We start from the raw sequence: 27,522 nt of genomic DNA on the forward strand, positions 1-27,522 counted from the left end.
CCTTTGCGGGAACTATCATAATGACCTCCTGCGACAAAAGTCGCTCTAACGCTAGAAGGAGCGACTGCTTCTTCTCTGGGTCTCTGGGAACATTTGATCTGAGGAACCGAGGAGAGGGGAATTCCTGAAACTCCAGCTTGTACCCTAAGGTTACCGTGGAGATTACCCATCTGTCCTGGAAGTCCTCCTGCCAGAGCTCTGAGAACTGTCACAGTCTTCCCCCCCACTCGAGTGAGCGGGGGCACCCCCTCATGCAGAGGTCTTAATGTTTTGCCTAGTAGGCTTCTTTCCCCAGGACTTCTTTTGTCCCTGGGGTTGACTCTTGTCTCTGGACCCCGATGGAGGCGGCCGTCGAGACTGCCTGGAGGCTGAAGCCCCCGGCGCAGGGGAAAGAGTCCGTTTGAAAGAGGGACGCTTACTCTTCTTCTTGACAGGTAAGAGAGTGCTTTTCCCACAAGAGATTCTCTTGATATAGTTATCCAAGTCCTCTCCAAACAACCTTGCACCACGAAATGGAAACCCAGCCAGTAGCTTCTTACATGGTGCTTCGGCTGACCAATTTTTCAACCATAGGATTCTACGTATATGCACCAACCCCAGTGAAAGATGGGAGGTTTGCACGATAGAATCTCTAATGGCGTCAACCACAAAGCATAAGGCCGCTGGAAGGTTAGCAAACCCCTGGGCCTGCTGTTCAGGTAATACTTTGATGACCTGCTTAACATGGTCTCTTAAGTATTGACAGACTCCAATCGCTGCTACTGCAGGTTGGGCCACTGATCCTGCTAAGGAGAAAACATCCTTCAGTAGGGATTCCATCCTTTTATCTACAGGATCCCTGAGCATCTGAGCATTGTCTACAGGACAAGTCAGGCTATTATTTACGGAGGAAATGGCGGCATCAATAGCCGGTATTCCCCACATTTTAATAAACTTTTCTTCCATCGGATAAAGTGTTGAAAACTTTCTCGGCGGAAAAAAACGTTTGTCTGGGTGATCCCACTCAGAATAAATAAGCTTTTCAAGTAAAGTATGAACAGGAAAAGCATGTGCTGTTTGGAAAGGTTTCAGTGACCCCAAAGCAGAAGAGGATTCTTTAGCAGTTTCAGGTATGGGCAACTTAAATGTGGAGCGGACCAATCCAGTGAGGATCTGCACTAAGACTTTCTCCTCTTGGGAAGTCGCAGAGGGTCCCTCTCCACCTGAATCCTCCGAAGAGGAATCATCCATCCCATCCCGATCCTCTGAAAGGGATTCATCTCCTTTATCCCAGAGCTCCTCTGTCTGAGGGTCTTGGGGAACAGAGGAAAGCCTAGTGCGTTTTCTTCCACTGAGTGAAGACGTAATCACGGCCATTAATCTTTCCTCTAGACCATTAATGGTTGAGGAAAAAACCTCTTGTGTAATATATACAGGGGCTGAAGTGCCAGAAGCAGGTGTAGCCCCTGACCCCGATGGCTCTCCCTGGCTAGCCGTCCCTGGCCCATCTTTATGGGGGGAGGATGCTGCCGACAGGGGGCCCTCAGAACCTGAACGAGATCCCCTAGTGTCTCTGGTTCCTGGGGTGCTTGAACCTCTTCTACTCATAGTGCAAAGCAACAAGGTGTGAGGTATACAAATGAACACTGCCCGCTGAGCGATGTAGTCTGGCTAAAAGCCTTGCTACCCAATGCTCAGTCTGGTGTTACTTCAGTAAATGCTGCCTAGGAGAATGCCTATGTCCCACCTTACATGCGACCGTCAGCTCTGTGTCTTTAATAGCCTGCAGCTGGCCTGAGTGGGAGTCTAAGCACTCTGTGCTGACATCCCGCCCCCTCCTCTACCGCCCCCTCCCTCGAGTTTTGAAAAAAACGAGCGCTTCCCGCGCTGCCGACTCTCCTGTCATGCTTCCGGAGAAAGGCTGGGGATGGGGGGGGAGGGAGGGAGGCTGGTAACAAGATCTGCCTGAACGGCTATCTTGAGAGATTGTGGCCATTAGGCCGCAGAGCCCGGGTGGTATAACCACTTTCTAGACCCCTGTGGCCCCGCTCTAGCCTGGGGGGGAACATTCAAACATGAGAAATCCCCCTTTCCACCTTACCTGCTTGCAGCCTTCTTGAGACGCTGGGACATAAACAGCGATTACAACACCTGAGACAGAGTCAGCATGTGTAGGTTTGTGCTCTTGGCAGCCCCCGGTGGTCACAATAGACATAGCATGCATTTACCTTAAAGGAGAAAAGCCACTAGAACTCAAAAATTCTGTGGAATCTCCTCTTACCTTATCCAGCCGCAGGGTGCTGTTTACACAGACCCAATCTTCACCTCTCACGGTGGGCTCCGTTTGAAAAAACCGTCAGAGACTGGGGCCCCCATCAGTAGGGGGATCCAACAGTTCTGGGACCGTAAAGCACCTCGCCAGAAATTAGGAAGTTTAAAGCCATTTTCTGATCTGCGGGGTCCAGCTCTCTAAAAAGAGAAGCATTACGGGTAAAACCTCGTTTCTTCGGACACGAGGCCCGGGTACCATTCAATTCGGCCATGAAAAGACACTTTGAATGGATCCGGTTCGCCTGGCTTGCCCCAGTATAGGATCTTAGGATAGTCCCTTTGGAGCTCAGCACAGGACATCTTTACACGTCCATCACCTAAGACACTGGCGTAAAAACTGAGGTATCCCTGCAAGGGGGAAGGATTATATAGGGGGTTGAACTTCCTGATAGGGTGTGCCAGTGTCCAATCACCAGTGATACCTATATAACCCATCAGTAATTACTGTGGCTCTGTGTCCCGTGATGTTCGAGAAAGAAATTTGTTTTTCCTATTGCAGCGAGCGCGAAATGCAATACCCTGCCCTCGCGTCGTATCTGGTCCGTTGGACCAGCATACACACGAGTGGGCTTTCCGTCGGACCAGCACACAGACGAGCGGACTTTCCGCCAGAAAAGTCCAACGGAAAGATTTAAAACTTGTTTCAAATCTAGGTCTGGCGGGCTTTTGGGAAAAAGTCCGCCGGAAAAGTCTGCCGGAGCCTACACACGGTCGGATATGCCGGAAAGTCCGACCGTGTGTACGCGGCATTAACCTTACAGTTAAATACAGTTCCCCATAAATGTTTACTGCACAAATTAAGGTCTGTCGGCATAGACCAAAGGGTGAGTACATGGATTGAAAACTGGCTATGGGGGCAAGTCCAGAGGGTGGTGATAGATGGGGAGTACTTGGAATGGTCTGGTGTGGAAAGTGGGGTCCCCCAGGGTTCTGTCCTGGGACCAATCCTATTTAATTTGTACATAAATGATCTGGAGGATGGGATAAACAGCTCAATCTCAGTATTTGCGGATGATACTAAGCTAAGTAGGGCAATAACTTCTACGCAGGATGTAGAAACCTTGCAAGAAGATCTAAACAAATTAATGGGGTGGGCAACTACATGGCAAATGAGGTTCAATGTAGAAAAATGTAAAATAATGCATTTGGGTGCCAAAATAATGAATGCAATCTACTCACTAGGGGAAGAACCTCTGGGGGAATCTAGGATAGAAAAGGACCTGGGGGTCCTAGTAGATGACAGGCTCAGCAATGCCATGCAATGCCAGGCTGCTGCAAGCAAGGCCAACAGAATATTGGCATGCATTAAAAGGGGGGGGATTAACTCAGAGGATAAAACAATAATTCTCCCACTCTACAAGACTCTGGTCCGGCTGCACCTAAAGTATGCTGTCCAGTTCTGGGCACCAGTCCTCAGGAGGAATGTGCTGGAACTGGAGAAGGTCCAGAGAAGGGCAACCAAGCTAATAAAGGGACTAGAGGATCTCAGCTATGGGAAAAGACTGCAAGCATTGAACTTATTCTCTCTGGAGAAGAGACGCTTGAGAGAGTATATGATTTTAATGTACAACTACCGTACTGGTGACCCCATAAAAGGGAGAAAACTTTTTCACGCAAGGGAATTTAATAAAGACACGCGGCCATTCACTAAAATTAACCTTAAACTGCGTAAAGGGTTCTTTATGGTAAGAGCGGTAAGGATATGGAATTCTCTTCCACAAGCAGTGGTTTCAGCGGGGAGCATCGATAATTTCAAAAAACTATTAGATGGACACTTAAACGACCACTGTGGTAGCTAATCAGGCTACCACAGCGATCAGGTGACCCGGAATCAGGAGTTCCGAGTCCCGATCATTAGCATGGGGCCCAGGGCTCTCGGTGAGACCCTGGACTCAGTGCTATGAGCACGCTGTGTGATGCGCTCCCAGCACAAAGGGAGATACGCAAATATGCAACCCCGCAGCAAAAGTACAGTGGAGCCACATATTTGTGTTAGGCCGGCGTCAAGGGGTTGAGGGCCTGGTATGGATGTCAAGGAGGACCCCTCCATGCAAAAAAGAAAGATGGCATGGAGCCCCTAAAATTATGAGGGCGAACCCCACACAAGAAAAAAAAGTGGGGTCCCCCCAAAAAATCTATAATTACAGTTATCTAAGCATGCAGCCTGGCAGGCCAGGAAAGGGGGAGGTAACTTGCCAGGGGGGATAATAATGAGGACAAAGACTTTTTCCGCACAACCCTGGGTCTGTGAACGAGGAGCTTATCAGAATCTTAAAGCCATCTTTAACAATAAGGGGGCACACAGACACAGGCTTCCCCATATGTGAACGAGTAAGGTATACAATACCACCAGTCATTCACAAAAAAAGTAAACAATAAAAACACACAATCGATGACAAAGATAAAAAATCCCCACCATGTACTGTACTTCCATCATCAATCACACCATCCAGTGATGCAGATCCATGTCAGTCACAACGAACAATGTCTGACAACCTGACAAAAGCTAAAAAAATCCTGATGACCACTGATAGGAAGCTGTCATATATAGTAGAGGTAAAACATTTGACAGATAGGACACAAAAGCAGCCATTGACAGATAGGAAGTCATCATTTATAGTAGCTGTAAAAATCCTGCTACTATATACAATGTTTGACTCCTGCCAAATGGGCTAAAGGTTCAGCTTTCAAAGGAATGTCTGAACAGCTAAACATTTAGAGCATTCCCATTAAGGATGAAAAGCTGCAATTACATTTTTGTTTTGGGGTTTAGGTACGCTTTAAGCACCAAACTTAGCAATTAAATATGGTGCTCTGCCATTAGGGGAATAGCATGTTCATAGCTGTTTTTAGCTTTAAAGGGTATGGTCATTCAAAACGAATTACCTTTCAATCAATGGTGGGTATTTACTAAAACTGGTGCACAAGAATCTGGTGCAGCTGTGAACTGTTATGCCCCATACACACGGTCGGATTTTCCGATGGAAAATGTCCGATCGGAGCGTGTTGTCAGAAATTCCGACCGTGTGTGGGCTCCATCGGACATTTTCCATTGGATTTTCCGACACACAAAGTTGGAGAGCAGGAGATAAAATTTTCCGACAACAAAATCCGTTGTCGGAAATTCCTATCGTGTGTACACAAATCCGACGGACAAAGTGCCAGGCATGCTCAGAATAAATAAAGAGATGAAAGCTATTGCCACTGCCCCGTTTATAGTCCCGACGTACGTGTTTTACGTCACCGCGTATAGAACGATCGGATTTTCCGACAACTTTGTGTGACCGTGTGTATGCAAGACAAGTTTGAGCCAACATCCGTCGGAAAAAATCCTAGGGTTTTGTTGTCGGAATGTCCGAACAAAGTCCGACCGTGTGTACGGGGCATAACAATCAGCTTCTAACTTCAGCTTGTTCAAATAAGCTTTGACAATAAAACTTAGAAGCTGGTTGGTTACTATGCACAGCTGCACCAGATTCTGTGTGCACCAGTTTCAGTAGATCTCCTCCATTATTTCAAGATATACATCAGAATGTGCACATTTCATTCATTCATTTATTTTATTCATTCTTACAATGTAATTTGCTGTATACTCACAGTTTTGCTAAATCTTTGTACTCCAAGAAAGCATTATCTGGCAGTCTATGTATCCTGTTTCCTTTTAGTGATCTAAAAGCAAAAGTTCCACAAGAAGATTTTTTGCAGTAGATTGTAAAAAAATAAATATAACAGTACAGAGAAAAGCTGCAAAATGAACATATAACCTTTTTGCCATTTATTCTCTCAATATGATTTTTTAATATCTTCCTAGTAGTGAAAATGCTGTTTGAGAAAAGAATAAAATGAATGGGAAGCATAGGTATTATTTCGGCGGTGAAGGAAAGAAAAAGTGGAGGTGATGTAACCTTTTTCTTCCAGTAATAACTTCCAGCCACAGCCTGATCCACTGCATGCTTAGGTTCATGCATTAATGTGCATTACGGCAGCCCATTCATTTATAAAGGCTGCCCAATGCATGCACCACAATGGATCAAAAATTGTACATGCAACTCTGATGCAGTCAATGAATGGCATTGCATTGCACCAATGTGCATAACACGTGTTACTGCATAAGCATGATGGTCTAGATAGAACCTAAAAGGGAATGAAAAACAGAATTTAGTTGATTGCTGTAATTACTTTTTTTTACAGCTTTCTGTAAAAAACTAATGTTTATTGAAGCTTTTAACATTGGTTATAGTGAAGAAATACTTTGTGTATAATGTTGATAAAGCAACCATTTCAACAGTATAGTTTATGAGAGCCTTATTTTGAAAGAAGTGGTCATTGGTGGCACTCTAAATGTTTCTCTCATGATAGATTTGCTTTATGACAAAACAGTGAACCACCCAATGCTATCTTAACACATAAATGTTAACTAGAGCAGATATATGCATTTCTAGGATTGGGACCTCACATAGTCCTTATATTATAACAAGGATGTCAGGTCACCCAAGAAACTGGATATGGAACTGGGTATCACTGGATATTTCAGGGTTCTCTCTTGGCCTCCTGGGTGCTGTATGCAACCTCCCAGAGTCCTGGAGAATTTCCTGACATATCCAAAATAGTGATATGAAGCTCAGTCACAGGATTCCAGCCAATCAGCATCAGCAGGTTTCCTTCTTTGACCAGTATATATGAAGATTTCTCCTTTTCCCTGTCCTGATGTCAGTAAGATTGAGCGCATGATCATGCCCCAATATCTGCTAATGCGCATAGTGCAGCTTGTGGTTTTATGCACGTGCTAATTCACATGCATGTTAGCATGAATTAGCAAGCATGTCAGACTCTGGCTTTTAGCACCCAGATCCCTATTTAAGCACAATACAACTAAGGAGAATTGTTGAGTGGTAGTCATCTTCTGTGACTAGTGACTAAACCCACATCCTGCTATCCTGTGTTTGACCCAGGGGTGTTGCTAGTTGCAAAAAGGACCAGGGGCTTCAGCCCGAAAGTAAATTTGATAACTTCTCCCACATTTTAAAATAAAATTATTGTACCCCACACTCTCCACTGACCACCGCTTAACTGTGCACTTCTCCAGTAACTGCCACTGTACTGTGCACTCATCCACTGACCACCATGATATCATACACTTTTCCATTGACCCCTACTGTACTGCCCACTGTCCACCACTGTACCATTCACTCATCCACTAACCACCACTACTATACTGCGCACTTCATTACAAGCCACCAGTTGCATACTTCTCCACTTCTCCATGTACTGTTATTGCGAAGGTGCACTCGTGCACTAGTGCACTTATCCATTGATCACCATTGCAAATTCAAGATGGACCACATTGGTTGTTGAAAGATAACATGTCCAAATAGTCTTGTCCAAACATAAAAAAAAACCTGTAATTTTCTTCTTTACAACATTGATAAGAGAGCCCATAGGAGATCTCTGTAGAAGGCACTAGGCAGGCACACTTACCTGTGTGTGTACTGTCTGGGACAATGCTGTGTGCCCATGCATGAGGTCAGCCAGAGTGACAACAGCCACCAGCCAGGATAGGAGAGCCGCCCACCAGCTTACACAGAACGAGAGCGGGGATCTCCCACCCGGCCCGGCCGCAGTGTCACTCCCGCCTCCTATGATGGTTGTCACACGTCCCGTCACTGACGTCCATCATAGGAGCCAGGTCCAGGAGGTGGGACTTTGTATGTATGTCACTTGGCCGCGCTGGGTAAGAGGGAGATGGATCCCAGATCTCTGTGTAAACCCGACTCAGGGCTAATAATTCTCATTATGAATGCCGAGACCCAGGGCTTTTTGGGGGCCCACTCGGGACTATAGCCCCGGTCAGCCCCCACCCCCCCCTCCCGACGCCACTGGAACTTTGACCCATCTTGTCTACTGAAGCTGCTTTATCTTGATATATAATATATTGATCCCCTATTGTTGACTTTGGCTCTTGTCTTGACTTTGTCCTCTGCTGTTTTGGCACTTCTGCTAACTCCAGTCTGGGCTCTGACCCTGCTCCTGCCTTCTGATTTGGTATCTCTGCTACAAGGTTGTTGATTGATGACTTTAGCTCCTCTTAACTATTTCTTTACTATGTGCATCTGCAAATCCTTGTGCTCCACCTGTGTGCCAGTGTTCTGCACCATTTACAGTTTGAGCATCCATAGCATCCCATTAGGCTCTAGACTGTTGTTTGACCACCCAGTGTCAGGACCATGCCACTCTTTGTCCTGCTGCACCCTGTCATTACCTTCAGGGGGCATTGGGCAGGAGAAATAAAGGAAGCTCTCTCATCAGCTCAGCTGCTGCAAGGTATGTGACAACTAAATTCCATGCTTAAGCATCACTCTGACTCTGGCTGAATTTAGATTGGTTACAGGCTGGTTAAATCTGCTACAGGTGGGTCCCTTATAGATCTCAAACTGATAAGAATCTGTAACGGAGAATTCTGAAGATCCATAGTGCCACACACAGTAGAGCTGCTGGTCTCAGAGCTACCTTTAAAACAGATAAACTGTTAATCTAACAGGTAGGAATTCTTCTCACCTCACAGATGAGTACCCTCTCCCAGCATGGTGGTGTCAGCGCAGTACTCATTATGTTTCTGCAGGTGTGTTATAGCTACTGTTTCTGGGGTACTGATTGGACTGGGCCACTGTGGACATGTTTCTCGTGGTGTCAGTGTGGTACTAGATGTGTCTACAGATATGTTTCTAGCTGTGTCAGTGTAGTACTGATTGCACTTCTGTAGATGTGTTGCTGGTGGTGTCAGTGCGGTAATGACTCTGTTTGCGTAGTTGTGTTTCTGGTGGTGTCTGCACAATGCTGACTGTGTTTCTGCAGAGGTGCTTCTTGTAGTGTCAGTGCTTTTAAAGATGTTTGTCTATTATAACAATTGTCAACAGGGGGAAAGTGTTGTATGGGGATTTGAGTTTTTATACAGTGCAGCGAGTGTTTTGGAAAAGCACATTCCTTAACCACTTAAGCCCCGGACCATTTGGCTGGCCAAAGACCAGACCACTTTTTGCGATTCGGCACTGCATCACTTTAACTGACAATTGCGCGGTCGTGCGACGTGGCTCCCAAACAAAATTTACGTCCTTTTTTCCCCACAATTAGAGTTTTTTTTGGTGGTATTTGATCACCTCTGTGGTTTTTATCTTTTGCGCTATAAACAAAAAAAGAGCGACAATTAAAAAAAAAAAAGTATATTTTTTACTTTTTGCTATAATAAATATCCCCAAAAAATATATAAAAAAACATTTTTTTTCCTCAGTTTAGGCCTATATGTATTCTTCTACATATTTTTGGTAAAAAAAATCGCAATAAGCATTTATTGATTGGTTAGTGCAAAAGTTATAGCTTCTACAAAATAATGGATAGTTTTATGGCATTTTTATTAATTATTTTTTTTTTACTAGTAATGGCGGCGATCAGCGATTTTTATTGTGACTGCGACATTATGGCGGACAGATCAGACACTTTTGGGACCTCACATCACATTTATACAGCGATCAGTGCAATTAAAAATGCATTGATTACTGTGTAAATGTGACTGGCAGTGAAGGGGTTAACCACTAGGTGGCGCTGTAGGGGTTAAGTGTGTTCTAGGGAGTGATTCTAACTGTGGGGGGGAGGGGCTGTGTGTGACACGACACTGATCACCACTCCCGATCACAGGGAGCTGTGATCAGTGTCAGTGTCATTAGCAGAACGGGGAAATGCTTGTTTACATCAGCATTTCTCCGTTCTTCCTCACTGTGAGACGATCGCGGGACCCGCTATCACGCTCACTGAGCTCCCGGTGGGCTGCCTCTTAAAGGGCAGCGTACAGGTACGTTAATCTGCCTGTACGTGCCCTACTGCCACAGTATATCTGCGTGAGGCGGTCGGGAAGCTGTTAATGAAATTACCTATGCCCCTACTTAAATTAACCATATCTACTTTTTATTGCAGCGTCCTTTGCTACCTTATCGCCTTAATAAGCCTCTCCCTTAGTTTACATCTCTCCTATATTGAGAACAATAAATGTAGGGTTCCTAAGTTGTACTTTGGGTCACAGTGTTAGTCCAATGACCTGCTAATTTCTTTCTGTTCCAATAAATTTTATTGAAAATTATTAATTTTACAAGAATCAAGTATAAAAACATAACGAAATTGCACAAAGTGCAGTAGGAGGGGTTGTAACACCCCTATACCGGTACCAAATAAACACAAAAACAAACTTCAATAATTCAGAGTCCATAGGCAGAGGAGTCACATCTAAAAGACGGCAGGTCAAATCCGGGAGCGATCCAGATTCAGCACCATCCAAAAGAAGGCCATGAAAAGCTCAGAACCACAAGTCCAAAATAAAATGACAAAAAACAAAAACTCAAGGAAAAAACAAGAGAGAACAGAAAAAAAGGGTAGAGGGAATGGAAAGAAAAGCGAGGGGGGGGGGGAGAAGGGGAAGGTAGGATGGAAGAGAAGAAAGAATTGGGGGGGGGGGGAGTACCTTGAAATTCTGCACCGGCCTAATGACTCAATTCTACAACTGAGGAGAGAGAAAGGAAAAGAAGTGTCACAGTTGTAATGCCCTCTGATCTGGTTCATAGTAGTCTATCCATGGAAAGCAGACTTTCAGTAATTTATTGTATTTATCTTTCAGTACGACTGTGAAGCCATTTAGGCAGGTTCTGACTTCCTGGAAACTCAGTACGGGCGATTTCCAGGAATAAGCAATAGTTTTTTTAGTGGCAATAAGGAGAAAAGTGATTTGTTTTGCTTGTTTTGTATGCATCGTCTGTATAGATTTATGTAGGGCCTCAACTGGGTCCTTCTCATGGACATCAATCAAGGTGTACACCCAAATTCATAGTCTATGAGGCCTCAGACAGGTCCACCATATATGGGCAATCATTCCCTCCTGCCCACAGAGTCGAAAACAGGGAGGAGGGTGTCCAGGAACAAATATGGAAATACGAAACATCGCGAGATACTAGCTCATAACAACTTTGCAGGAATTTTCAAGTGTAATCACATTCCGTGATCAAGTAGCCATAGCTGACCAGATGTAATTTCCAATTCTCTTCCGAAATAGATACTCCCAATTCCCGCTCCAAATTTGCCATGTAGGCTGTCTTTCGTATAGAGGCAGAAGAGTTAAGAGAGGAATACAGAAGAGAGATGAGACCTGAAGAGTGTGGCTCTGCATGGTATTTTCTCTCGAACCGGGTAGGTGTTAAGGAGGCAGGTTTATGCGCGAAGAGTAAATGAGTAAAATGTCTGAGTTGAATGTAATGGAAATATTCCCATGATGGCGCCTCATATTTATCTTGGAAATAAGCAAAAGAGTTGACACCTTTAGAATCTAGTAGGGAATAGACATCTGTAAAACCTTTTTGTGTCCACCACTGGAACCAAGCCGGAGTCTCAAGACACAAGCTACAGTGGATAAATTCAAAAGTGGGAGGTAGTGGGAGATAAGACCACCAGAGTACTTGATAGAATTCCACACTTAAAAAGAATGAGATAAAGAAAGCGCCAAAGAGAGTGACATTGAGGAGGTAGGAGCCAGAGTAAGGATGAAGAGGCTATATTACCACAGTCTATCCCATCCAGCAGAACCCATATTGGTGTTTCGGTGGTGAGTGAATAAAGGCGAGTAAGCAGGGCCAACTGTGCTTCCCAATAATAATGGAGGAGGAGGGGGACCCCCAACACCCCACTATGTTGGTGTCTATAGAAGGTAAACCAATAATTCTAGTTCTGGTATTATCCCAAATGAACAAAAATACTTTTAATAATCCGCAAGACCGTAAGCAACACTGAGATAGGCAGAACTAAGTACGAAGTAATATAACAATTTTGACAAGAAATAAATATAAATGGCATTCAATTATCCCAGCCAGGACATTTGAAACTGGGACCAAGAGTGCAGAAGGAGGATAAGGGATTAGGGAAGGAGGGATAGTTCACCTGGTACAGTGTATCATATCAGAGCATTAAATGAACTCCCAGATAGGGAAGCTTCGTGGTCCATGTAAAGGAGAAGGAAGACTGCAGCATAGACAAGGTAGAGGGAGTCAATTAGACATCCATAGCTTGAGACTTGGTTTGGTTAATCTTTAAGGAGTTAAAGATTAAAGGAAAGTAAAGGAAAATGTTTTTTATCTTAATGCATTCTATGTATTAAGATAAAAAGCCTTCTGTGTGTGTCAGGCACTCAACAGGAGGGAAGGGCCAGGAGCACCAAAGAGGGACCCAAGGAGAGGAGGATCCAGGCTGCCCTGTGCAAAACCAACTGCACAGAGCAGGTAAGTATAATAAGTTTGCTATTTATTTTTTTAAAACAAGACTTTACAATCACGTTAAGGCTAGAAAAGGAGGCAACATCATTTAAGACCCGCAATGCAATGGCAATGATATTGCTGGGCATGTAGGATATCTTCAGTGAAAAGTGATAATTTCCCATGAACAGTCTCTTTTCCTACCCCTTTAATGTCTTCACAGGCACGGATCACTGCTGCCAGGGGTTGGAGAGCCAAAATAAATAGGAGTGGTGAAAGGGGGCATCCTTGCCTGGTCCCCCAACAAATCAGGAACCAAGAGGATTGAAAGCCAGAGTAGTGGACAGAAGCAGAAGGAATCGAGTATAATGCTGTAAGCCAATTTAAGAAATGCTTTTGGAATCCCCACCTCCGTAAGACATAAAAATGTAGGGCAAAGATATGGTGTCAAGTGCTTTTTCTATATCAATAGAAAGGAGCATGAGTTTTTGCTGGCACTTCCTTGTGGCTTGCAAAAATTTCAGGACCTTCCTAATATTGTCTCCAATGTTGTACAAGGCGGTCAATTCAATCTGTGTGCAAGGATCTTCGTGAGCAGTTTGACATCAATATTTAAGAGAGATATCGGCCTATAACTCTTCCAGGTATAGGGATCCTTGTTGGACTTAGGGAACATCACTACTTGTGCCTGGAGCATGGTGGGGGGTAAGGGTGAGGAGGAGGTCTGGGTTTCATTAAATATTGTTGCCACAGTGGGACTAAGTAGGTCAGCAAATTTTTTTATAGAAAAGGACAGAGAAGTCATCCGGGCCTTGTCTTTTCCCAGCTTTTAAAGTTTTTATTGCGGCTCTGACCCAAAGTAACTGGAGCCTCCATTTTCGACAATATAGAGTCCGTGATGCATGGGAGCTTGAATCCAGCAAAAAAGGTCTCGGCTGCGGTATCGAAGGAGGTGGGGCCCGAATATAGTTTCGCTAACTGTTCTCTAAATTCCTGTTCTATTTTCAGGGGGTTACTGGTGCCCACACTCTTTATAAGACTTGCTAATTTATTAAGATTTTTATCACTTGGGCCTGTTGGTTCCCAAAATGTGGTGTACTAAGTCGCACACCTTTACTAGCATCATATATGTTACTCTGGATATTTCCTGGCCCTAACTTAGTTAGGAATATTAATCAAGCTTGATGTGATATGACTATTCCTACTGATGATTAAAAAATGTGGGCAATATTTATACAGAGAAAGCCACCTTTGCTGCCTTATAGGCAAAAGAATACTGTGCCTCTTGGTAAATTCAGCCCTGTCACAAAGCCAACAACAATCACAACCATGAAATGTCCTTATCCTATGAATGTTTGAACTCTCCAAATAAATATTCTGCTAGCCTTAATCACTTACTGGTTGTCATGGGTAAATGTTATTTCTGTGCATGAGTTTTCAAAGATCAGAGTTTACATTACTTTTACATTTACCATGGCAGCGATAATGTTTTGTACCCTGCTTTGATTACAGTCATTACAGATAGAAAGCAGAGGCTTCATTACAATGGTTCTGTATGCACTTTTGCTGGAGTTTGGACATCAATCTTTCAAAATCAGCAATTACAAATAAATTAAATACTAAAAAACAATGCTTCAAATTCAAAAGTGACATGTACTGTATCTTAAAGCAATTACATTTACATTTTAAGAATTGCCTTGTGTCTCATTTTTTATTCTAAATTGTTTACTACTGACTGCTAAAACTGAAGAACGCTGCATCACTGAAAGTGCTTGTACTCCTAAGTTTGTGAAATATGCTCAGGGCCGACTGAGAGTTCCTACATTTGTAGTGAGTACCTGTCAGCGAACAATCATGGTCTATGTTAGCTTATTGGTAGTGTTGGATGGCCAATTTCACTACGCTAGACAAACAAGATTATATACTTTGTTCTGTGTGGTAAGGTGTGCTAACTGCCTGAACACTTGTCAATTTCATCAGGTTCAACAGATCTATTATGCCACATACACATGATCGGACATTCCGATAACAAAATCCATGGATTTTTTCCGACGGATGTTGGCTTAGACTTGTCTTGCATACACACGGTCACACAAATCTTGTCGGAAATTCCGAACGTCAAGAATGCGGTGACGTACAACACGTACGACGAGCCGAGAAAAATTAAGTTCAATAGCCAATGCAGCTCTTCTGCTTGATTCCGAGCATGCGTGGAACTTTGTGCATCGGAATTGTGCACACACTATTGGAATTTACGCGAACAGATTTTGTTGTTGGAAAATTTTGAACCAGATCTCAAATTTTGTGCAACGAAAATTCCGATGGAAAATGTCCAATGGAGCCTACACACGGTCGGAATTTCCGACAACAAGCTCCGATCACACATTTTATGTCGGAAAGTCTGACCGGGTGTACGCGGCATTAGAGTGAAAATATATGTTGAAACATGGGTTAGATATGTTATTAAACATTCACGGCTGTCATAAATGTGCAAGTACTAACAAGTGATGCCATTGTGCAGCAATCAGGCAATGAGATTTTTAAGAGTTGAGCACTGTTAAATTCTGAGTATATGAAAAGGTTTGCTATTGCATATAGAGATTTTCTAACACATTGACTATGGTTATTTAACAGTTGTTGCCATTCAACAAACCAATCAATAAGGGAACACTCCCTATGCCACATGCACACCGTCATCTGAAAGTTGTTCAGTTCTGGAATAAAGGTTGTGGCAGGTGGCACCAATGCAGCACTCTAAATGGGCAGATCTTCCTTAGATGTTCCTGGCACAGTATATCAATGTAACACGCACAAAGACAATTGTTGTCTATGGTGGATGTGAGCATTAATACCCATTGGAACATTTTCTCAGCACTAGTTGAACATAAGAGGCTGCACACTCGATTTACTGATATATCCAGCACCAAGACAAGTGTTAGGGAATAGTGACATACATGTCTATCTAAAGGCACTCTGGAGATGTATGAGCATTTTTTACTCCTAGGAGCAGTGTGAGAAGGTCATATTTATTCCAGTATCTCAGTAATCGGTGGATACCAGCAGGGAGAATAACCTGCTATCTGTTTGTCTGACATCATTGAGGTCTTCCTTTCTAAGATTGTCTTTATGAAAAAGCAAAAAAAAAAAAAAAAACAACCATCCTCCCATTGCTTCCTTCATATTCTCAAAATCATACTGTATTTATAAATACCTGCAGAATCAAGATTCTGGAATGCAGCACATTGATAATAGGCAGAAGGGGGGCACCTAGAACAGATTCTGTGATCTCATCTTACATAATTACATAGTTAAATAGATTGAATAAAGCCACAAGTCCATCCAGTGTAACTTGAGTCAGTGTGTGTGTATATGTGTGTATGTGTGTATGTGATTATGTCGCTACCAGTTCAAATATCCCTGTTTATTCTGTTTGCTAAGGTGCCATCTAAAGGCTTTTTGAAAATACTCACACTCACGTAGAAACACTTACGTAGTTCAACATTGAACAGCTTCTAGTCCAACGTAATTGGGTGGCCTTGTTCTTCTAAAGCGATGTGAGACTGAATCTTTTTTTTTGCCAATGATAGAATTGCTATTTAGATATTTGTATATTGTGATCATATCTTCTCGCAAGCGTCTTATCTCCTATAATAATATATTTAATGATACTAGTTGCTCCTCATAGCTCCTCCATCTCCCTTATTAGCTTATGTTGCCCTTCTCTGGACTTTCTCCAGTCCCAGCACATCATTCCTATTCTGACCAGAACTGGATGGCTTGGTAAAATTGTAGTCTTATCTCTTCAGTAAAAAAACATTTTCAAAGTGATTGTAAATGCTTTAAAAAAAGAAAAAAAAACAAACAAACAAGTTTATACTTACCTACTCTGTGCAATGGAATTACTCAGAACGACCTCGAACCTCCTGTTCTCAGGTCCCCCGCCAGCACCCCTCCACCGACTGCATTAAGGTAAAAAATGCTTAGGATTTAAAATCACTTTAATGCATGGTAATAGTCTGCTAGCCGTACTTGTTGAAGCTTGGTATTGCATGCTATTGCTGAATCTGTGATCTACTAGGACCCCCAGATCTTTTTCCATCCTTGAATGCCCCAGAGGTCCTTTACCTATCGAGTAGCTTGCATTCATATTTTTAGCCCCCAAATGCATCACTTTACATTTTTCTGTATTAAACCTCATTTGCCATGTAGTTGCCCACTCCTCTATTTTATCAACATCTTTCTGTAAAGTTGCTATATCCTGTTGTGCAGTTTATGCTCTGCTTAGCTTTGTATCATAAGCAGGCACTAAGATTGAACTATGTTTGTGAACAAATTAAACAGAATTGGTCCCAGGACAGAGCCTTTGGGTAATCCACTTATAACTCCAGACCATTCAGAAGATTCACTATTTATCACCACCCTTTAGATGTGTTCCTGTAACCAGGTCTCCATCCAGGTACCTACACTAACATCTATACCAACCAACCTCAGTTTGTAAATTAAGCGTTTATGGGGGACTGTTTTTAAAGCTTTGGCAAAATCCAAATATGCTATATCCACAAGCCTTACTCCATCCAGATAACAGCTCATCTCCTCATAGAATGTTAACACAGGTTGGTCTGGCAAGAATGATCTTTCATAAATCCATGCTAAGTTACTACTGATGATATTATTTTTGTCCCTGAATTTTTGGATAGAGTTCCTTATCATTCTCTCCAATAGTTTGCATACTACTGATGTTAGACTGACTGGTCTGTAGTTTCTAGGTATATATCTTGGCCCTTTTTTGAATATTGGTACTATGTTGGCTTTCTGCCATCCAATTGGTAGCATTCCAGTCACTAAGCTGTTCTTAAAGATTAGGAATTTTGGTCTTGCTGTAACATGGCTAAGTTATTTGAGGACTTTCAGATGTAAGCTATCTGGTCTTGGTGATTTTTTTTACATTAAGTTTTCCAAGTCTTTTTTGAACATTGGTTTCCATTAGCCACAATGGTACATTCCTTGCTGTGTTGCTATCAATTAGGGATGGGCCGAATGGACCCCTGTTTGGTTCGCACCAAAACTTTCAAACACTGCGAAAGTTTGGATCCGAATAACGAATCCCATTAAAGTCAATGGGACCTGAACGTCAAAAATCAAAAGTGCCCATTTTGAAGGGTTATATGCAAGTAAGTGGGCATACAATGGTTATAGAGGTCCGGGTCTTGCCCCAGGGGTCAATAAAAAAAGAGTTGTGAAAAACTTCATTTTTAAATGAACAGTGATTTTTTGATTTTTAAAGTGAAAGCATAAAAATGAAAAATTCCTTGCAATATAGTGCCTGGGGGTCCCCTTAGTCTGTACCATGTCTAGAATCTGCTGCAGCAATAATTGCATTTATAAAGCCAAAACAATTGACATTTTCCCTGCAAGCTGCCTTTATTTTGCTCTGCAACAGCTGGGGAGCCACTGTGTATGATGAGGCCACAATGTATGCACTGGGAACAAGATTAGAGATTTTTTGCATACATTCTGGTGTCACCTTGACTTTGGCTAGAAGTAACGGGTGCGTAAAAATTGATCTTTAGGTGTTGGTGGCGCCTTCCCACCGTAACCCTATAGAGGTACTCTTGATGAAAGTAAGAATTGGCTTGCTATAAAAAATTGCAATGATATGCACCTGTCAAACAGGTGCAGAAAAATTACTCTTTGGGTGTCGGGGGCACCTTCCCACTGTAACCCTATAGAGGTGCTCTTGATGAAGGCAAAAAAAATTGCAATGATATGCACCTGTCAAACAGGTGCTGAAAAATTGGTCTTTGGGTGTTAATTGTGCCCATGAAACCTATACCAAAAACATTCTTCCAGATGAAATGATTGAACACCCTCAAAGCTAGGCAGCCTCAAAGTCCTGCAGAGATTCCACATCCTCAACAAGACTTAATCAGTGACATCGGCATCAGGGGCTTCATAGCTGGTAATCCAGGACTGATTCATTTTTAAAAAAGTCAAACGGTCCACGGGGTCTGTGGACAGACGCGTTCTATGATCAGTAACGAAACCTCCTGCACCACTGAATGCCCATTCTGAAAGCATGCTGGATGCAGGGCAGCCCAACAACTCAATAGCATACTGGGCACGTTCTGGCCAGTGGTCTATTCACATGACCCAGTAAGGGGATCGTCAGCTGGAAAGCTCTCTATCTCTGTTTTGGCCTCGAGGTAATCATCCACCATGTGATGCAAATGCTCCCGATGGGATGTGGAAGCTGACAGCCCTGGGCGGTGAGGACTAAAAAATATCTGAAATGCTTCACTTACGCGGATACCTTCTCCAACACTCCTCTCTTGACCAACAGAAGACTCAAAACTACGTTTTCCATGACACTGTAACCTACTGGAGTGAGGAAAAATGTTCAATAAAATCCTCTTTAACGTGTCCTTAAGAGATTTTATCTTCTGCACTCTCTGTGGGGACGGGATGAGTTGTGAGACCTTCCCCTATAAAGGTGGTCAAGGAGGGTTGCCAACCAGTAATCATCCTTTTCCTTTATGCTACGTATTCTTGGGTCCTTTCGCAAGCTTTGAAGCATGAGGTTTCCTATGCGCCTCAAATTTGCCGAGGTTTGAGAAGCAGACTCCTCGGTTCACTCAGGATGACAGCATCTGGAACCTTCTTCTCCCAGCCATGTACTACTCCCAAGGGTCCTGGGGCTGGAAAGCCATCGCTTACAGATTGACGCGTGTTTTCCTCTTCTTTGAAGCCTATGAAAGTGCCAGAATCCTCATCCTCCTCCCCTCTCTCCTCCTGTGTGCTTTGTTACATAGGAATGATAGTGTCTGGATAAAGTGGGCCTTGGGGGGAAAGGAAGTCCTCCTCTTCCTCCTGCTGTTCTGCCTTCAGTGCCCTGTCCATAATTCCACGCAGAGTCTGCTCCAGCAGGAACACAACAGGGATTGTGACACTGATGCATCCATTGTCATGGCTCACCATCCTTGTGGCCTCCTCAAATGGTGAAAACACAGTGCATGCATCCTTAATGTTCAGCCATTTGCATGGTAAAAAAAAGCCGAGGTGGTTTGAACCTGTTTCGTGATGGCCCTCTGCTGCATGTATAGCCGCTGCAGCATTGCCAAAGTCAAGTTCCACCTGGTGGGCATGTCACAAATCAGTGCGGTTTAAGGGCAGGTGGAATTCCCGCTGAATTTCAGCCAACCGACTGTGTATGACCACCTGAAATGGCTACAAACTCTTCTGGCTAGCTTTAGCACATCTTGCAACCCTGGGTACATATTTAGGAAAGCTGCACCACCAAATTGAGGACATGTGCCAGGCATGGCACATATGTCAACTCTCCCTGTCTAAGGGTGGCCAGGAGGTTTGAGCCATTATCGCACACCATCATTCCTGGCTCCAGCTGGCATGGTGTAAACCACCTCTGGGCCTGTCCCTGCAGAGATGCAAGAATCTCTGCTCCGGTGTGGTTCCTGTCCCCTAAACACACCAGCTAAAGCACTGCATGACGCCTTTTAGCCTGACTCATGGAATAGCCCTTTGAACGCTTAGGGGATACCTGATGTTCATAGGATAATTTTGCAGAGAAGGGCATGGAGGTAGTGGAGGAGGAGGGGGTAGAGCTTACAGGTCTGGCATCATCACCGCCAGCTGTATGGAGCTGTGGGGGCACAACAAACTGCAACACCGAGCCCTGTCCTGCATCCTTTTGAGTTGCAAGCAGCATTACCCAGTGTGCTGTGAATGAAATATATTGTCCCTGCCTATGCTTGCTGCACCATGTGTCAGCAGTAAGGTGGATTTTATGGCTGACTGCCCTGCCTTGCCTTGCCTTGCGCATGCGCCGCCCGGCAGAGTGACTACGAGCTTTCCCGAGCCCGGCCAGCTTCAAAACAGCGCATGCGCAGCTACATGGCCATCTTTTTTACACGCCCCACTGCCCGAAACGGACATTTACGGGCAACCTGAAAATGGGCTTAAATTGACGGGCTGCCCGTAAATCTACGGGCGGTTGGCAACACTGTTCCTACTTTTCCTGTCCCTTGCAAGCCAGTCATGTGAGCTGTCAAACCAGGTTTCTGATACTCCCACAAAGTCAAAATCCTCCTCATGTAACAACAACTCCAGTTCTTCCTTTTTATATATCAAGCTTCTGGCATTTGTAAACATGCCTTTTAATTCTTTGCAAGCACAAATAATTTTCTCCTTGTTTGATTTGAGGCCGCAATAGGATTTTGCCAACATATGTGCCTTGGTTTTAGGTGTTCTAGTTACATTACCAATGTTACTCCCGGTAGCATCCTCTGACTTTCGATCACTGCCAGCTATAGCTTCCTCCCCCACACCACTCTTTAAGAAACTTTTTAAGCTTAAACACCCATGGAAAACACCTGAAGATGATGGTTGGTTCAACCTGGCAGAATTCTGGATATAGGAAGGTTAGATAATCTTCCTACCCAAAACTGATTATTCATGGCCATTCAGCCATGTTCCTACATTTAGAAATGACCATGCACACTTGGATGACAACTTACAAACATCTAATAGGCCTGAAATAACTAATGAAATTGAAAGTTTTAGAATTACAATGTCTGTAGTATGACTATAAAATTCTACACTATGAACAGTCCTAATGCATTTCAAGACAATAATTAATCACACAGTAGCACATAACACTACATGTAAATAGTGTTAAAATCACTTAAACGATACATAAAAATATATTAACAAATCAATAAAATGAAAAAAACTAAAACAAAATTAAAATGAACAATGTGCAAATTTTAGTGCGTGAAACAGACAGTCCTTAAGGCAACTCAAATCTTCACAGTGAGTCCATCAAACTGATCATTTCCCCTAACTGTGAATGGTGACAAACTTATTGCACCATATGGTCCACCACCAAAGTGATTCAGTGACATCAACGCCCTATGGGATTGCACTCACCAGATCCTATTGCTTTTCATTCTCATGAAAAAGCAAAAGCGCTTAATTGTTAATCAGTCATCACTTGGTTATAACAGCCTCTGATGGACAAATCTCATCACACCGTATATGTATGCAAGAAAAGAAGGAAGGCTTCCAATAGCGCATTATTCCAATAAAATGTTATTTCTTGAAAAATGTATACAACTCACATTTGAAACCTATGTAATTAGCATACAGTATCTCACAAAAGTGAGTACACCCCTCACATTTTTGTAAATATTTTATTATATCTTTTCATGTGACAACACTGAAGAAATGACACTTTGCTACAATGTAAAGTAGTGTGCAGCTTGTATAACAGTGTAAATTTGCTGTCCCCTCAAAATAAATCAACACACAGCCATTAATGTCTAAACCGCTGAGTACACCCCTAAGTGAAAATGTCCAAATTGGGCCCCATTAGCCATTTTCACTCCCCGGTGTCATGTGACTTACATGTGACTTAGTGTTACAAGGTCTCAGGTGTGAGTGGGGAGCAGGTGTGTTAAATTTGGTGTTATCGCTCTCACTCTCTCATACTGGTCACTGGAAGTTCAACATGGCACCTCATGGCAAAGAACTCTCTGGGGATCTGAAAGAAAGAATTGTTGCTCTACATAAAGATGGCCTAGGCTATAAAAAGATTGCCAAGACCCTGAAACTGAGCTGCAGCACGGTGGCCAAGACCATACAGCGGTTTAACAGGACAGGTTCCACTCAGAACCGGCCTCGCCATGGTTGACCAAAGAAGTTGAGTGCACGTGCTCAGCGTCATATCCAGAGGTTGAAGGAGTGGGGGGTCAGCCTGTCAGTGCTCAGACCATACGCCATACACTGCATCAAATTGGTCTGCATGGCTGTCATCCCAGAAGGAAGCCTCTTCTAAAGATGATGCACAAGAAAGATTGCAAACAGTTTGTTGAAGACAAGCAGACTAAGGACATGGATTACTGGAACCATGTCCTGTGGTCTGATGAGACCAAGATAAACTTATTTGGTTCAGATGGTGTCAAGCGTGTGTGGCGGCAACCAGGTGAGGAGTACAAAGACAAGTGTGTCTTGCCTACAGTCAAGCATGGTGGTGGGAGTGTCATGGTCTGGGGCTGCATGAGTGCTGCCAGCACTGAGGAGCTACAGTTCATTGAGGGAGCCATAAATGCCAACATGTACTGTGACAGTCTGAGACTGGGCCGCAGGGCAATATTCCAACATGATAATGACCCCAAACACACCTCCAAGACGACCACTGCCTTGCTAAAGAAGCTGAGGGTAAAGGTGATGGACTGGCCAAGCATGTCTCCAGACCTAAACCCTATTGAGTATCTGTGGGGCATCCTCAAATGGAAGGTGGAGGAGCGCAAGGTCTCTAACATCCACCAGTTCCGTGATGTCGTCATGGAGGAGTGGAAGAGGACTTCAGTGGCAACCTGTGAAGCTCTTGTGAACTCCATGCCCAAGAGGGTTAAGGCAGTGCTGGAAAATAATGGTGGCAACACAATATATAGACACTTTGGGCCCAATTAGGTCATTTTCACTTAGGGGTGTACTCAATTTTGTTGCCAGTGGTTTAGACATTAATTGCTGTGTGTTGAGTTATTTTGAGGGGACAGAAAATTTACATAAATTATACAAGCTGTACACTCACTACTTTACTTTTTAGCAAAGTGTAATTTCTTCAGTGTTGTCAGATAAAAAGATATAATAAAATATTTACAAAAATGTGAGGGGTGTATTCACTTTTGTGAGATACTGTATATCACATGAATGCATTAGACAGGTAATCGAGAGTCGCGGCCTCACCACCTCCATGCTGCTTTCAACCTCTGCTCATGGCTCGCCTGTCCTAGCTCCCAGATTCACAATCTCAGCCGAGCACCACGTGGCCACACCCCGACTAGTTTCATCACTATGACTTCATCACAAGGGGATGACCAAATGGTGAGGTGTTTAGGTTTATCTAGTGCACACCTACTCTCCACAAACTGTCCTAATGCATTACAGAAATTGATCATATTTTCATTTTCCAAGTGACACTGTCCAGGGCATTTCTGAACATGACTAGTTACTGTGAAGTAACAAAGACATTTTACGCTATTTTGGTAAATGGATCTCCATGATTCAAGAAAAACAGGTCATAGTTACACAGTAGGTGAGGTTGAAAAAAAGACACAAGTCCATCAAGTCCAACCAATGTGTGTGATTTTATGTCAGTATTACATTGTATATCCCTGTATGTTGTGGTCGTTCAGGTGCATATCTAATTGTTTTTTTAAATTATCGATGCCCCCCACTGAAACCACTGCCTGACAGAATTCCACATCCTAAACGCTCTTACAATAAAGAAACCTCTACGCAGTTTAAGGTTAAACCGCTTTTTTTCTAGTTTTAGTGAATGGCCGCATGTCTTATTAAATTCCTTTTCACTGAAAAGTTTTATCCCTATTGTGGAGTCACCAGTATGGTATTTGTACATTGAAATCATATCCCCTCTCAAGCGTCTCCTCTCCAGAGAGAACAAGTTCAGTGCTTGTAACCTATCCTCATAACTAAGGTCCTCCAGTCCCTTTATTAGTTGTGTTGCCCTTCACTGGACTATCTCCAGTTCCAGCACATCCTTCCTGAGGACTGGTGCCCAGGACTGGACAGCATACTCCAGGTACGGCTGGATCAGAGTCTTGTAGAGTGGGAGAATTATTGTTTTATCTCTGGAGATGATCCCCTTTTTAATGCATGCCAATATTCTGTTTGCTTTGTTAGCAGCAGCTTGGCATTGCATGCCATTGCTGAGCCTGTCATCTACTAGGACCCCCAGGTCCTTTTCCATCCTAGATTCCCCCAGAGGTTCTCCCCCTAGTGAGTAGATTGCATTCATATTTTTGCCACCCAAATGCATTATTTTACATTTTTCTACATTAAAACTCATTTGCCATGTAGTTGCCCACTCCATTAATTTGTTCAGATTTTCTTGCAAGGTTTCCACATCCTACGGAGAAGTTATTGCCCAGCTTAGCTCAGTATTGTCCGCAAATACAGAGATTGAGCTGTTTATCCCATCCTCCAGGTCATTTATGAATAAATTAAATAGGATTGGTCCCAGGACAGAACCCTGGGGACACCACTTTCCACCCCTGAACCATTCTGAGTACTCCCCATTTATCACTACCCTCTGAACTCGCCCCTGTAGCCAGTTTTCAATTCATGTACTCACCCTATGGTCCATGACAACTGACCTTACTTTGTACAGTAAATGTTTATGGGGAACTGTATCAAATGCTTTTGCAAAATCCATATACACCACGTCTACGGTTCTTCCTTCATCTAGATGGCAGCTCACCTCCTCGTAGAAGGTTAATAGGTTGGTTTGGCAAGAATGAATCTTCATGAACCCATGCTGATTACTACTAATGATACCGTTGTCATTACTAAAATATTGTATATAGTCCCTTATCATCCCCTCCAAGAGCTTGCATACAATCGATGTTAGGCTAACTGATCTGTAATTCCCAGGGATGTAACTTGGCCTTTTTTTAAATATTGGTGCTATTTCTCCAATCAGCTGGTACCAGTCAGTAGACTGTTTGCAAAAATTAGGAACAATGGTCTGGCAATTACTTGACTGAGTTTCTTAAGGATCCTCGGGTGCAAGGCATCTGGTGCCGGCGACTTATTAATGTTAAGTTTTTCAAGTCTATTCTGTCCTCTGTTAGTCATGAGGGTGCTTCCTGTGACATATCATGAGGATAAACATTGCAGTTTTGGTTACTGAAGCCCCTCGATTCCCTCGTGAAGATTGAGGAGAAGAATAAATTAAATATAAGCTCTCCTTTGTTCAACCTATGCTACAGTACTACAGTATACAGGATAATTACAGATTTTGTATGGCAGTCTAGAGCGAGACAGAACCATGCATAGACTAAATCCTACTGATCAACGGCTAAATGATAGACTAACTTATGGACAAGCAAGCAGTAACTTCAACTAATGTGGAAAGTAACCACACAGCAACCAAACATGTATCATACTGCTCTGGCTGTTCTAGCATGATAACACCTTACAATTGATTAAATTATTCTGCTAAACTAAAACCATAAAGCTGATTGGGTAATACGTGTCATGTGGGCCGTGACATCATTACCTAGGGTGGAGCTAGGATGCTGAGTTTTTTTTGTATAGTGGAAAAGCTCTTTTATCCTTTCTGTCATGGAGTGTATTTTCACAAGCTTTTTGAAATAAATAGTGGTTTGCGATCTGAACTATCTTGCCTTTTATTTTCTATAACATCTATAATTGGAGAGACTCATGACCAGTATGAAGAATGGCCGTGGTTGCAAGCTGTGATACATCTTTATATTAATAAGTGACCCCACTAACAACCCCTGTTGTTAGTGGGGTCCATCAAACCATTTGAAAGGACACCAATAGAGGAGCTTTGGTGTTGGGCACATCAGTGCTGCTTTCATTGGGGGATAAAGTGTGAATTCCTTATGCGCATGGAAGAAATTTGTTGCACTTTTTGAAGATTGTTGTCACATGAAGATTAGATAGTGTGCGGGACTGTTATTATTGTTTTGGACAATGTGCACATTTTTTCTTTGTGATATATTTTTCAAGAACTATATCTGCTATATTATACCGATTCACATTGTTTATTTACTTTCATTTTTTTGTTATTTTGCACATTGTTTGCTCAGGTTGAATTTTTAGGATACATATCGTTTTTGTTTACATTGTATAATTTGGGGAGACGATTTAATTACAGAGTGCTTCACTTATCATTCTAGGTATATGTGATCAGAAATAACTGCTCAGAGAAAATATGTATTCTAAGGGCTACAGGTACTTACATCCCAAAATCATGCTAGAACAAAAAACGGGGAGGGGTTGGGGCAAGTAGGATTTTGCCAGTACTGTCACAAGACATTACAACAGCTTTACATAAAATCAATTAATTTTATTTGACATCAAAATTTAAAAGTATATATATATATATATATATATATATATATATATATATATATATATATATATATATGTATAAAAAATGTACATGGTGAGTTCTCTAAGATGGTCAATACATCTCAATTGGAAGGTCACTCAGCCTGAGGATACCTCCAAGAGTCGTATGGACATAAAGGTTATCACACTCTCAAAATCTTTTCGTTATGTATATACTTTTAAATTTTGATGTCAAATTAAACAAATTGATTTTAAGTAAAGCTGTTGTAATGTCTTGTGACGGTACCAGCAAAAATCCTACTTGCCCCAACCCCTCCCCATTTTTTATTCTAGGTATATGCATTTTATTAGTGTGGTGATCGCACTTTGTGTGGTAGCTGCTCTAAAAATTGTTTTTCTTTTTTCTTTTTGCACTATTTAATAGTGCAGAGTTCTTTTATCTTATATTTCATTCTCATCTTAAGTAATAATCAACAAGGTGCAAAGAAAGCCTTGGTCAGAAGACCTTTTTCCAAAAGGCTTACAAAAATTATTCTGACTTATAAATAACTTGGAGCTGGTGGAAAAAAAATAAATGAAAAGGGAGTTACTGATGGTGATGTCACTTTTTCTGTAATTAGGTCTGAGAACTGAGAGATGAAAGCAATCAGACTTAGTTCATTTTACTGCTCCGCTATGGTTGAGAAATACCTATGTTTGAAATTGTAGTTGAATTCAGCAAGCTGAATCATGAACCTCAGTGGCACCATCAATAAAGTCTCTGCTTCTACAAAGTTAACTTTGCTTATCCGCTACAGGTACGTTGTATTACAATGAGATCTTATCTTGGTGCTGGATTTTAAATTCCTTTAATATATGGAAAATATGACATGAATATTGAGTGTGCAGGCTGGGTGCAGCAGAGCTGGGGATTTTTGGATCTTGCCCATTACTTCCCTCAAAAATATAAAAGTCAATGGACTGTGTAATGAAGATTTGTCTCGAAAACTACAGTATGTTAGCAATTTTACCA

The 27,522-nt window shown here is 42.6% G+C and overlaps 1 protein-coding gene across 1 annotated transcript in view; it reads right to left on the reverse strand.

Annotated features, from left to right (window-relative positions):
* The window catches only part of RXFP2 (relaxin family peptide receptor 2), a 512,938-nt gene that overhangs the window by 90,167 nt on the left and 395,249 nt on the right, over window positions 1-27,522 (reverse strand). The window contains exon 5 of the mRNA XM_073613352.1: window positions 5,908-5,979. Coding sequence (XP_073469453.1) covers window positions 5,908-5,979 — 72 coding nt within the window. The remainder of the gene's footprint in view (window positions 1-5,907; window positions 5,980-27,522) is intronic.

This window comes from Aquarana catesbeiana, linkage group LG02, assembly GCF_042186555.1.
Source record: "Aquarana catesbeiana isolate 2022-GZ linkage group LG02, ASM4218655v1, whole genome shotgun sequence".
Taxonomy (NCBI): Eukaryota; Metazoa; Chordata; class Amphibia; order Anura; family Ranidae; genus Aquarana; species Aquarana catesbeiana.